Source organism: Eutrigla gurnardus (genome assembly GCF_963514095.1).
Source record: "Eutrigla gurnardus genome assembly, chromosome: 17".
Lineage (NCBI taxonomy): Eukaryota > Metazoa > Chordata > Actinopteri > Perciformes > Triglidae > Eutrigla > Eutrigla gurnardus.
Window position 1 is genome coordinate 10976234 of NC_139928.1, and position 13781 is coordinate 10990014.

Here is a 13781-nt window from a genome sequence, read left to right on the forward strand (position 1 = left end):
CCTCAGTTGCATGTTTGTGTGCGTTGCTTCTGAGCCCGCGGTGGCCGGGTGACAGGAGCTAGATTAGGGGTGACACTGGCTAAATGTTTGCAGATGAAGGCTCCCAATATCTAATCACCACGGTAACAAGGGTCACCAGGGTAGGCCAGTGGGCCAAGTAGCCCAAGGCACTGTGGGTATTAATGGGGCAAGATGTTTACTTCAGAATCAACCACTTGTGGGTATGTGAGCGTGTGCATGAGGTTGTGTGTGTGTGTGTGTGTGTGTGTCCCTTGTCCACTCGCCTGAGGGGAAAGTGTGTTTGGCCGCTGCTCCCCCAAAATCTCCACTTAACTAAACCCCCCCGACCTCTGCACAATCCACACAGTCACAGCGTTGGCAGGAGGAGGAGAGTGGACACTTCCTGGTGCACAACAACTGTGTCACACTGTGTCCACATCCCTGTGGTCCCCGTGTAACCGCTGACACACACAAGCCCGAGAGTTAACTGTCCTTGTGGGGAAACATATTTTTTCAGTGAATAACATTTGGCATGGCATTGCACAAAGAGCCCACGGTTACATCACTGTACTGCGAGGTCCCAAGATGGTTGTACACTAACCACAATGCATTGAAATGCGGGCGGATGAAGTGACAAGAAGAACCAGTGCAGGGGCTTTAAGTGAATTTGTTCGCTATGAAAGAGGTCTGGCATTCAGGACTTCATGTGTATTCAAAGCAACATGAGATGCACTGACTGCATGTCCACAAGGGTTTGAACCAGAGTGAGTCTCTCATCTACCCGTGCATACACATGGGCAAGGTTTGAGGTCCAGTGTGCCACATGTGAATAGGAGGAGCTGGGGTTCAAAATCACACCCCAACTCCTGCGCCAGATCCCCTCCGAGATCCCAGGTATACCACTGTTAACACTGAAGAAACTGTGATGACCAGGAAGAGGTCGTGAGTTGAAACGAGCACTCGTCCTCAGCTCTTAAAGTACTACCAACTTGCATGTAACCAAATATATAACCCATCATTGTAGCAGCGTTTGCAATGACGAAAAAAAACTAAAAATGTTCTGTCAAATTGTCAATCCAACAAATGATTGCCGACATTTGTTGGCCAATGATCATGAACATCAAGGCTGTATTTAACTCGTATCAAACGTATGTTTTAAATCCCCCAACAGAGTGCATAGTGATTTGGGTTGGAAGGGTTTAAAGTATAAAGAGCATGATGTGATTAATATCTAGAGAGAAAAATGATTTTTAAAAAAGCGTATGCTAGTCTAAAATAAAACCCCAATCAGTTTACTTCCTGGCTTAACTCTATCAATTCATCCATAGATTAGATTATTATATATTATTCCAAAGATCCAAGAATCTATTTCCCATCCTGTTTTGACTCGTGAACTGTAAAGTGTTAATCACCCACATCACGCGTTAACTGGGTGGTTTTATTGTTTGTTCACTCTATTCTCATAAAAAAACAGCACAAAATTGTTCATTTTATTCGCTCTCTCAGTCTTTTCAAAGTTGGGTTTGTACGGTAAGATAATACAGTCGTGGAGAGATAAGGGAGATGTATGTTTCACTTTTCAAAAGAGTTTAAATAAACCTGCTTTTCATCCATTTAGGAAATTCCACAAAAGCGTTGTGGGGATACTGTGGGCAGGAATACCACCAGTCTTCACAGAACACCACAGGAGAATATTTTTCCCGGAATTTAGGGGCCTGCGCAACCGCAGCAGCAGCTCGTTTTGAGATAACGCAGGTAGCAGAGCTTTTTGTCTCCTTGAACGTTCCTCTCTGGAGGACCTGAAATGAAAACAATAAAGGGAGGGAAGAGGACGAGGAGGGTGTAGAGGGGGAGGAGGAAAATATAGAAGAGGAGGAAAAAAGTGCATTTTTCAAATGGTGAATAATTATTCTGCCCTGACATGATGCTGTGCAGGACCACTTCCTGTGGCTCAGGTTTCAGTGTGTGTGAGTGTAAATGGCCTATGGGGGGGAGGGTCCACTTCCTGCACCAACTCCTGATTTTGGGGGCCTTAGATTTGCGGCAAAAAGAAGATGCCGTGAAAGCAGTGGACGTCGCAAAATATAAAATTAAACTACTTGATAGATGACTTGAGAGATTTGCATACAGGTGTGAAAATGCACAGAGCATATATGGAAAAAATGTTTGTAAACAGCTATTGTGAGTATATACTCATTCCCGGTGATTCACCTGTATTATTTCAGTACGAAACCTTCCCTTCATATTTCTGTGTGGATTTTGCATTCAGTGCATGCAGGTGCTGTTAATGTGTGTGGCCCCCAGAAAGTGGTGAAGAGCCAGTTCTAAGCTAAACGACCTTGTTCAGACATTATGTTCCCCCTCCCTGTAAAGCCACGTCAGGCCCACCGTTTAATAGCAGAGTTGATATCCCTGTGGTGCCCTTGCTAATGACCCTGTTTCACTTGAAGTGTGAGGCACTTCCTCTCAGACGCCCAAACTGTCTGTCTGTTCAGCACTTTACTTCAACTCAGTTTTGCTGTATTTCTTTGCCGTTATTAATTTGTGTGTGTGTGTGTGTGTGAGAGAGAGAGAGAGAGAGAGAGAGAGAGAGAGAGAGAGAGAGAGAGAGCAGCTTGGGGCTCTGCGGCGTCTGCTCTGAGGTTTCTGCGGCTGCAGGTAGCGGACCTGTTCACTTATACACTACACCTCTAATGTATTCCAGATGATCCAACTATTTATAACTCTCCCACATGCATGCGCTCGCACACACACACACACACACACACACACACACACACACACACACGCACAGAAACACACACTCCTCTGCCCTGTTGTAATCCTGGCGCCTGGCTTTTTATTATGCTATCATTTCTTGAAATTAGTTTGCTGGAAACACATAGACACAGACAGTCAGACACACAGACAGACAGACACACACACACACACACACACACACACACACACACACACACACATCTCTGTGTTAATGTGTTCTTCCTTGCATTTATGTGCTTTTGGTTTCAACAAGACCTTTTGCCTCTTTTTTAAAAATAGGTGGTGTTACTTTACACAGTTCCTGTTAGTTTGACTTTGACTTTGGAAGTTGGCACTAACCCTCACCAGGCAGCCAGGGGAAGAGAATTATGGGGCATTTAGGTCTGTTTTACAGGACCTGAAAAAAACGTGCAACCAGTTCATGTGACACCAAATGCCAGGCTTGTAAAAACACACAAATTTCACCTTCTGAGAGAGAAGAAAGGGGGCGACCGGCAGAAAACAAACTGTCAGAAAAGCAAACATGATGGTTTTATAGTCAACTTTTTGCCAAGTAAAGAGAAACCCCAAACACACACACAGTGATTCAGAGTACAATTGGTTTGAAAAAATGCAGGCCAGCAATAATCACTGAATCAGCAAGACTTTGTTTTCTTACAGTCCCAGCATCTTTCTCTTCGCCTCGGCTTGGTTTTCCTCCAAGTACACTCACTCTCTGGCTCTGTGAACAGACTTTTGACAAACGGCACCGACTGAATAGTGAGGCATGATGAGGGTTGTTTTTTTATATGCATGTGGAGCTAAATAAAAAGGGGCAAAGGGGAGGGAGTTTGAAGGAGAGGAGGAAATGAGACATGGGGAGAAATTAAACTGAGTAAACAAGATTATACGATAGATAAGACGAGAAAATACAAAGGGGGGGCGATTGGCAGAAAGGGACCACCTCAAAGTAATGAGTGAAATACTGGGGACGTAGAAATAAAGAAGGTGGCGAAAGAAGGAGAGAGACCACCCTACAGTGAACACCAGAGGGAAGGCTGCACATTTCAACGTCTACTTCTCTCCCAGCATAGCTCCCCTAAGACCAACACTAAGGCTGGAGTCACTCTTACTGCCAAGTCATCCCTCACTCCTGTGTGTGCGTGTGTGTGTGTGTGTGTGTGTGTGTGTGTGTGTGTGTGTGTGTGTGTGTGTGTGTGTGTGTGTGTGTGTGTGTGTGTGTGTGTGTGTGTGTGTGTGTGTGTGACATTGGCTCTCATATCAGCACTAAACTGCGGCTGTGTTCTGGTTATTGCTTTCAACAGAGAAAAGCTTAAAAACTTTATATCATCCAGGATGATGCAACATCCAGTGTGTGTGTGTGTGTGTATGTGTGTGTGTGTGTGTGTGTGTGTGTGTGTGTCTAAGGTAGAGTCGGGACAATTTTCTCTACCATTAACACAACAAGGAAACATACATTTCCCCACTGACAGCCACACTCCCATCATCGTGAATGGACCTATGTTCAGCCAAACAATGGCCTCTCTCTGCAGAAATAACACACAGTGTGTTGTGCGTGACCCCAGGCCTTTTCCAGACTGATAGTCCATAGATGTGCGCGTGATAAGAGGCCACTGTGGTTTTATAAGGTAAACATGGAGAATACCTATTCAGTCTCTATCAGCGGACCCCCTCAAGTTCCCCCACTTTAAGCCAGAATTAGAAAACTCAAATCCAATAAAGGAACGTTGTATGAAGCCAGGTAAATTAAGTTAGGAGACAGAGCCTATGTGTTTGAATGAGCCGCACTGGTCTTTGATAAAGCGCGTATGTTTATATTTCGTAAAACGGGGTCACTGTGATATTGTCTGGTATGTGGAGAGTTATAAGAGGCTTGCGCTTAACTCAATCTGCAAGATAAACAGCCTCAGGGCAGGAGCGCTGAGAGGATTCATATAAGTTTGTTCCCTCCTTCCTGCCTCCTTTCCTTGAGTTGGCGTCCTCTTTTTCTCACTAGCACGTTCATTTTGAAACTCAGCCTTTTTTCTCTTCCCACTCAAATGTTCTCCACCATCCCCTCCCTGTCTTCCTGTACCCGTCTGTCCATCCATCTGAGAGGTATTAGTGGACTGAGTGGCTGCTTTGTGGAGGTGAACGCGGTGGCTCGTGGTCCTGCTGGGGTTCGCTGTATTCAGGGAGCGGGGTCAGTTGGAGAAGTCACAGGTCAGAAGTGATGGGTGCAATTGGCACCGTCCTCAGGGAATGAGTGAGTGCTCATTATGTTACAGGGCCGCTTTGCCCTGACTTCCTTTCTGTCACTCCGTTCCCCCCTGCTTCCATAGGCTCCCCTTGTTGCTTCATGTTTAACATTTAAAAGAAGTACGATGTTTGTGGCCCAAATAAGATGTGGGTTAATAAAGGAGTACTCCAGTGATTTCCACTTCTTTGGAACTCCACACGCCCAGCTTTTAATATGGACTCGATCGGGAAAACCCAGGTTAAACTCAAGACGCTTTATTCATTTCATAATAACTATACAGTTAATATTATAGTATTGTGAGAGGACAGGCTGTGAGAAACAGGGACATTTTCTAACACAATGCCAGAACTACAGAAACGTCATGGAGGAATTCTTCCCAAAATCGTAAAAGAATTGCCTTGATTTCAAAAGTCTGACAGAAAGAGAGAAATCGCCCCCCATTCTGGGGAATACAAAGTACAAAAAGTCAAAAAAAAAGTCGTCTGCTAAATATGTCACTTCCTGCCACAGCAAAAGAAGCAACCAGGAGGATTTACTTGTGACATTTTCTGATCATCCTCTCCTTTAATTATATTTCTTTATTTCTATATATATAACATTTAATCTATGTATTATTCATTATATTATAGAAAATGTGCTGTATTTTGTTGTTGTTTGTTTTGTTTGATTTATTTTATTTTCATCATCAGCATCTCAAGATATGACTTAGTATGTGTGTCAGCCAAATCTGACACCAATAAAGCCTATTTAAGTGAGTGTTTCCAGTGAGAATGTTTGGACACATCAACTAAATCACATAGTTTTGTGTTCTGCTATTTCTATGCATCACACCAAACTGACAGGACAAACTACCGGTATAATCAAGTAAAAGGCATAAAATGCTGGAAATTAAATGCACACAAGTTCTGCTATAAGGCCATGGAGGGGGTAGCAGAGATATTCAAAGCAGTATTTCAGTGTCCTCAGGTATGATTGTCCTGATTAGGGTAGGATGAGTCAAAAGCAACAGAACACAAATAAAAAGCACACACAAACTGCTTCGGGTTGAGATGAAACACAGATAATTAGCTCTAATGGAAACCAGACTTCCAAATAGCATCTCTCTCCCCTTGTGTGTGTTTCTGTGTGTGTGCGTGTATGTGTGTGTGTGTGTGTGTCAGTCCAGCTTCCTCTCCCCTCGTCTTTCTGTGTTGTTAAGGGTTAATGCAAACCAGCTCTTGTTACCCTGTAATGGGGAACTTTAGAGAGAGATGGAAATGAGGGAGACAGCAAACTGAAAGTAAAAGGAGAGGTAAGACAAGAAGCCCTCTGTTTGTTCAAACAAGCAAACAAACATGAGCCTATATCCATTTTATAGAGGCGCGAGAAATCCAATTTTGCAAAGATTTACAGCTCGTGGTAAAAGACACAGGCCTGCACCTTTGACATTTAGAAGAGTGTAAGGACTGCAAGCAAGGAGATATTAGCCGTGATTAATGAGCGGGAGAAAGAGAGTGTGTCAGTCATCAAAGAGTTTATCATAGCACACTTACAACCAGAGAGCCAGATGCCTTCACGCTGATAACAAGCCGTCTTCCTATTACCTTCATACATCAAAGTGGAGCAGGAGCTGAGTTGGAGGACCCCCCCCCCCCTCTCCCTGGAATGTATATCCCTGTTTGGTAGGCGTGAGAAATCTTCCTCTCTGTGTGTGTACGGCCTATATATATGTGTGTGGTTGTGTGTGTGTGTGTGTGGGTATCGAAGCCTCAGAGGTGACATTCCTCCGTGTCAGAGCAACAGCCTCAAGTTTAAGATAACACGGCCACGGTGATCTAAGGGTGGGAATCGATTCCCCCCCGATGGCAGGCGAGGACCTCGGGTCAGAGCTGATGGCTTTACCTTCCGCACGCAACCCGTGAAGCAAAAACACAGCAACGCTCCTCATAATCATCCCTCAACAGCCCCACGGAGAGATGTGGAACGCACTATGAAGTGTATCTCAGCATTGTTCACCCACGAGAGCTCCAAGTGCTCCTGAATTAGCCTTTTTCTTTAGGAGCGTTAGAGTATTTCACTGTGTGGACTTTAAGCAATTATCAAAGGACATTTAAAGTAATTGGCAAGTAAAGGCAATGGGTTCCAATCTAGTCCTCTAGCCCTGGTCTAATCTAGTCCTACGCTAACTCAACACGGCCCTTTTTAAGTCCAGAAAATGATAGTGATGGAGATATTTTTGGGAGGAAGGGTACAAAGGCAAACTTTCTGAGCTTGTAAAAGTGATTAAACTCAAGAATTTATTTATTTTCTGTAGATTGATGTGTCATTTATGAGCCTAAAATTAAGAGAAGATTGAAACTAGTATGTCCCCAAATGAAGAAATCCATATATTTGTTATATCTTCTTCATGCAAAGGTTTTTTTTGCTACCGCCTGAACACATCTTCATTTTGCAGTAAAAATCAAGATATCGGATGATAACTAACAGTAAAAAATAGATTAATAGTTTGGAGTTAAGATTATTTTGTTTTCCCCACGGTGCTATTATACATTTTTGTGGTTTTGATCACTGTTCACATGTGAATAACTACTTTTTTTCATCAGTTATGTAACCACGCAGGCTATTCAGTTTGCCTAATGACCCGCGTCCACCCCTTTTACCTGTTAAAGCTCTTGGGGTAGAGCTGCTGTAACACCCGCAGGAGACTCCCATGCTGACCTGTGGATCGGAGGACATCTGGGAATATCATGCATGCCTCCCACAGCTCCACATTCACCCTGTTCAAACAGACCACCAGCTAATTATGGCTTCCCCAGATCCCTGAGCTCAAGAAATCACTACAGAATAGGCCACGGGTATGAAATGTTTTCTTTTGCCCCCTCCACTGTGGTTTAGTTAACTGGAGATTCAGCAACAACCAATGAAAATAAACTCTCTATAGGCTCAAACTGAGAATATGGGACATGAGTTTGTTTCCAAAACTTTTATGTGTTTGAAACCATTTTTGGTTCAAACATCCACCATCAACCAGCCTCTTGTTATAAAGTATATACTAGACAATCGAGAGGTAAAAATGATACTTTCATATTTTTTTATTGAAGATTTATACCAAATATTTACAACACTCAAAATGTGCAGACTCCTGATCAGCATTCTGTGATATCACAAAAATAAATAACTGTTTTATTTGAGCAGGGAAAAGGAATTTCGAGCCTGTGTAGAAAAAATAAATACAAAATACTTCATTTACTGTGAAACATTGTCACAGGGAATGTGGAACGAATTGTCATTTTTCTCTCACGTTTCAAAACAGAGCGGTTTTCTCAGAGCTCATTTTGCTTTTACAACATTCATAGTCGCAGTGGTCTTTCTTTCTTCATATCCGTCCTGTCTGTCCTAAGTGCTCCCTTGCAAACAGTCCTTGCAACGGGAAATATGAAAAGCCAGCTCTCCTCCTCCTCTGAGGCCCAAAGTGCGCCTGGCCCCTCAGCTATGTTTAGCCTGTTTCAGTCTATGAAGGGTCGACCTGATCCACTGGCCATCAGTCTGGATCATCTGTGAAAGAAACATGATTTTGATGAAGAAAATAAATCCAATACATAGAAATGTATCGTTTGTAGGACTCAGGTTCATTCATTTGTAGTAAATCTGCTTTACCCCATAAGGTAACCCAAACAATGTTAACATATAATCACCACACAAAATGCACATTCCACCCTCACTAAGTAGTTTAGTTACGTTTATGGTGAATTATACAATAGTGTGGAAATACAGTATAACCGTTTGAATTACGGAATGAAACAGATTAATTGAATACATTTTAAGAAGTATTTCGAGTACAAATATTGCAGGTAAAGTAAACTAGAATATTTAACTATATTTCTTTTAATAAATAACTATGTAACTCTTGTTTTTCCATCTGGGTGCTTGTGCGTAAAATGCGCGTTTTCCCTGCAGGATGAGAAGTACAAGTCGCTCATCTCACCGTGCTGGAGCATCAGCAGCCCTGCTAGTGGGTCGTAGTGGACAAGGACCACGAGCCCCCCATTCTCCAGACCGAGAACGCGTAGCTCAGGCGCTCGTGCGCCACGTAGCTGCAGCTGGTGCCTCGCGCGTCCAGCTCATCGCTCTGCAGAACTTGGCACAGGAAGTCGATGTACCGGGACGCCAGCTTCAGCGTCTGGATCTTGCTGAGTTTGTCCGACGGGAGGGTGGGAATGATTTTACGTAACGACGTGAATGCCTCGTTGAGGGACATGGTCCGTTGCCGCTCGCGGATGTTGGCCATCACGCGCTGCGTCTGCAGGTCTTCGAAGGAGGGCTCGGGGCTGCTGCTGCCGCTGGCCTCGCTGTCACCGCTCCCGGCGCTGCCGCCTCCTCCGTCGCAGCTCTTTCTGCACTTCTTCTTCCCGGGGCCCGGACTCTCCATGTCTCCCTCCTCGTCGTCCGCGCGCCTCCGGGCCGCCCGCCGCTTCCTCGCGCCTCTCCGCGGCAGCTGACGGTCGGTCTCCTCCTCGCTGTTCCCCGCGCTGTCCATCGGGGAGGAGTCCTCTTCCCGCATCGTCTCTTCCAAGACTTGTCTATGGTCTGTAGGAGCGTAATAACCCCTGACCCCAATTCAACGAACTGGCTACAACATCAACAAACGCGACAGGTAATAAGAAGTGTGGCCTGCGAAGGGGTGTGGGCTCCACGGAGAGGGAGAGGTGTCTGCCAGAATGGGACGACCGGGGCTCTTATAGCGGGGAGCGGGCAGGAGGATTTTGGGGAGAGCTGTGATTGGGTGAGGAGGGGTGTAACATAATACTACAGGGGAAGGAGAGAAGCTATAATATCAGAAATGCAGTTTAAGACTCCTTTAAAGCAGATTGCATAGGGAGAGTGTAGGGTGTTATTGAATTAGGTGTAGATTTGAGCAGTTAGTGGTTTTATGTCCCAAATGCATGATTTTGTTTATCTCTCTCACTCTTGGATTTACTGTTAATTAAACAAAGCAACAAAACGTTTCATAATCAATGTTATGCTATCTTCCAAGTCATATACCACACATCAATATGCGTGGACTTCTTAAAATGGACCAGAAGGAGAGCATGATGGAAATGCCCCCACAAGCCTGTTAGGCCTCGAGTCTCCCTGTGCAGGTCTAGACACCGGCCTGAGATGGGCGCAGTGGTGGCGGTGAAAAATATCAGACCTACTGAAACACAGGAGGTTGTCGCAGCGGGAGGTCTCTGCTCCTAGAAGCAGACCGAGGTGTTTATTTTCCCGTCAGCGGCCCCGCGTTGAGGTATGCGCTTAAACGGGTCCGGCTCCCGCAGGGATCTGGACACCACGGCTCAGGTTTAAAAGACGGGCCGTCCCACGGAGCACTCGGGGCGGATCTGCGCTCACAGCGGGGTCGCTGAAGGCGGTTTACGGCTGGGGTGCTGGGGTGCAATGCAAACACTGGAGGTGATAAAGATGGACTGTTGGGGGGGAGGGAGGGGGGAGGGAGGAGAGAGAGAGAGAGAGAGAGAGAGAGAGAGAGAGAGAGAGAGAGAGAGAGAGTCTAAACAGGCGCGCACACAGAGTCTAAACACGCACACATGACCACCCAGCTCTGGGGCTTACCGCGATATAATATTTTAAAAAATCCAGGAGAGATACCTCGACATGTGGCTGAAACTAGATCTGGCAACTTTTGCAGGTGGTCTGTGGTGTGAATCATCTACAGGGAGGCCTCACTTCTGGCGAGGAGGTCCGCAGCGGACCCGGTCTGGTCCCCCCTTTTTCATTAGGAAGAACAGCCACAAGCGCCTTTCGGGCCTGGATCTCCCTGAACGGAATCAATTTACACCTCGGTGCCTAAGATAACACCCAGCGGCGGGCAGCGAGCCCGGGCTTTGCGATTCATGACTCTTTACTCATTTGCACGTGACACGGTTGATACGGCTTTAAAGAGACCATAGATAATATCTGTTCTCACTTTTGTTTGAGAAGAAGCTGCCCTTGTTCTCAACACACCTGTTCAATGTCTGCGTCGGCTCAGGTGAGACTGCGCCGCTCTCCAAGGTGCTGAAATAACACACCTGAAGCTTCAGTCTTACTTATAGAAATCTCCCTAACATGTTTATATATATCCTCTATTGAAAGTTAAACATATTGTATAACTTTCAACAGAGGATATACACTAATACATCCTCTATTGAAAGTTGAACCAAATGTTATGGTTTCAAACAATTATATATTTAAAAATACTGTGGATGGAGACTTATGATACAAAAAATATATAAAAAAAAATATTGAATTAATTTAATCTATTTTGGTCTCAATTTCTTTCAATTAAATGCAGAGACCACATACATCAAACATAATTACGGCACATTTATTTTCAAGCAGCAATAAGTCATGAGTGAAATATTTAGAGGTCATGTCTAAATTTATGTAATTGGCAAAAATAGTTATACATTTCTGAGAGGAGTTTTTCAAATATTCGAAAGAAAAGTTTGGATAATATCAAATATTTGTTTGTTGTCTAGTTTAAGATCACAGTTTGGATGTAAATGTACAACTGTTCACCAGTATAAAAGTCAATCCATCCCCAAGGAATAACGTTCATATTGGACTATTCTGAGTCAGGTGTTCTCCAGCAGGTCCGTCATGAAGGAGATGTAGACGATGGCCAGACGCAGTGTATCGATACGGGACAGTCTCTTCTCGTAGGCGAAGGTAGGAACTTTCCTCCTGAGTTCATCGAACGCCTCATTCAGGCTAAACATCCGCTTCCTCTCGCGCACATTGGCCGCCTGCCTCTGGACCACGGTGATGATCCTCCTCCGTTTGGATCTGCTGTGATGGCCGTGCCCCCCGCGGCTGTAGTACATCGGTGCACCGTCTTCCAGGTCGCTCCAGGGCGAGTCGCTCAGACTGGTCGCACTGTCCGGGCTGGGTGCTTCATCATCCACCTGCTGTTTTGGTCCCGAAGTGCATTGCGGGAACTCCATCAGGTTCATGTCATTGACAAAATCTATTAACCTGGAGTCCACCAAGCAGTCTTGCATCTCCACATTCAGCCCGAAACAGCAGCCTCGCAGAGAAAAACGATCAATTTTATAGCCTGTCTGCTATTCAGCCAAGCGCAAAAGTGTACGCCAACCAAAGCTCCCAAGACTGGCAGGGATAAGTCACCGGACACAGGGACCGAAGCAGGACAGCATCGCAACAAGTAAATCCAAATGTCTCCGAATCCGGTCAGAGCGCGACAGGGAGAGATCCTATTTGGCTCAAGTCCAAGGGCCTTTCCTGCTGTTTTAATAAGTCGCTGATGCTCTCTCACAGCGCGACATCTTTTATATGTCCCCTCCACCTCCGAGTCCAGTCCATCTCCAACGTTAGTCAGCCGGCGAGTGCATTGAATCCGAACAGAGAGGCTTAAAAAGGCAGAGAGGAAGCTGGCGGGCCCTGCGAATTGATTCGCTGTCCTCCTGGAGGCCTTTAATGAGCTTCTGAAGAAGGAAGACTCTTGACAGAGGGTCATACAGTGTTGTTTGCACTCTCCCCTCTGCCTCACAGGCTAAATAATGATACTTTTATCACTTAAACAGGCCGGGAGAAGACCAAATAGAACATTCCCTAAAAGTCACTATACGCCACCGTTTTCTGTTGCAAATTAAAGCAAATAACTGCCCGTTTCCATGGCAGGACAGAGTCCACACTGCTGTGAGAGCCACTAGTGTAACTGTGGGCGAGAGAGAGAGAGTCCTTGGCTCTGCATTTACTGAGACCAAACGTGTTGGTGACGGTGGTGATGACAAAGATGCTGAGTAAGAATCCAGTCTCATCTGACCTGGATACTCTTTTCTTTCAGGTTAAACTTTACTCAACATCCATTCGCATTGTTCTGCTTTCTGAAAAGCAATAATGACAAAGGTTTATACAGGATTTCCTCACAACCTCACAAACTTTATGAGGAGGTTTTGGGTGAAAGTAATTCACCGTGTCCATCTCAGCTGATATGAGTAAACAGTATATTTAGCTGTAGACCTGCAGGGAGACTTTAACATGTAAGTCCTTTCAGAGATTATTTGAAATCTATTATGTAGCTGTTGAGGTTATATGGGGGGACACCAACTCAATGATCATTGTATAATTCTTAAATATGGAAGTTCGACTACAAACAATGACGATCCTAATAATGGATAGAAATAAAGGTTGCATTTCATACACAAACACAAGTCGTGTCCGGAACAAAAACAGTCTAAAACAGACTTTTAGTCTCTTGGGGTTAAAGAACTTACTCAAAGGAAACACAAGTGGTTTAAGAAGGAGTGCCTGCGCTCGTCTAAAAGTTTCAGAACTCAGCCAGTGTGCTGGGGATTTTTTAAGCCCACTCATGGTGACGCATTGTTCCAGAGGCGAAGGAAATCCTAACTTCACAGTAGCTTCACAGAGATGGTCTAACTAACTGATCAGATTAATACTGTAAAAATGGACTGATCCGCGAGGATATAAGCTCTCCTTTGGTTTGTCCTTTCTGTGTCGTCAGGGGTTACGGTCGATGCCAGAACAATACCTCTGGAGCTTTGCAGAGATTTGGATTTTTCAGCTGAAGATGCCATTCATTCATGCAGTTGGTTGACAGGTCACTCATGGTACGTGAAAGCCTCCAAGTATCGGTCTTGTGCAGTTTACTGTGAATGTTAATGTTTAGGACTATGATGTTAGCATGTGTGGTAACAATATGTAAGCCACCATAATTAACATTTATAAGCAGCGTTTGAAAAATGAGGACGTTATAACTTGGATGATGTAGATGGCAATAAAG

The 13781-nt window shown here is 44.8% G+C and overlaps 2 protein-coding genes across 2 annotated transcripts; both read right to left on the reverse strand.

Annotated features, from left to right (window-relative positions):
• Positions 1-8071: 8071 nt before the first annotated feature.
• Positions 8072-9696, reverse strand: twist1a (twist family bHLH transcription factor 1a). Its single transcript, XM_084031752.1, has 2 exons — positions 8964-9696; positions 8072-8533 (listed from the first exon to the last, which is right to left on the reverse strand). The coding sequence occupies exon 1, from the start codon at positions 9537-9539 to the stop codon at positions 8988-8990; it is 552 nt and encodes a 183-aa protein (XP_083887878.1). The 5' UTR covers positions 9540-9696; the 3' UTR covers positions 8072-8533; positions 8964-8987.
• Positions 9697-11561: 1865 nt separating this feature from the next.
• LOC311027867 (fer3-like protein) lies at positions 11562-12004 on the reverse strand. The gene has a single exon (XM_084032049.1). The coding sequence runs from the start codon at positions 11968-11970 to the stop codon at positions 11593-11595; it is 378 nt and encodes a 125-aa protein (XP_083888175.1). The 5' UTR covers positions 11971-12004; the 3' UTR covers positions 11562-11592.
• Positions 12005-13781: the final 1777 nt, after the last annotated feature.

Excerpts from the sequence above, each read along its gene's own strand:
- twist1a (XM_084031752.1), bottom strand. The coding sequence starts at position 9,539 with ATGCGGGAAGAGGACTCCTCCCCGATGGACAGCGCGGGGAACAGCGAG.
- LOC311027867 (XM_084032049.1), bottom strand. The coding sequence starts at position 11,970 with ATGAACCTGATGGAGTTCCCGCAATGCACTTCGGGACCAAAACAGCAG.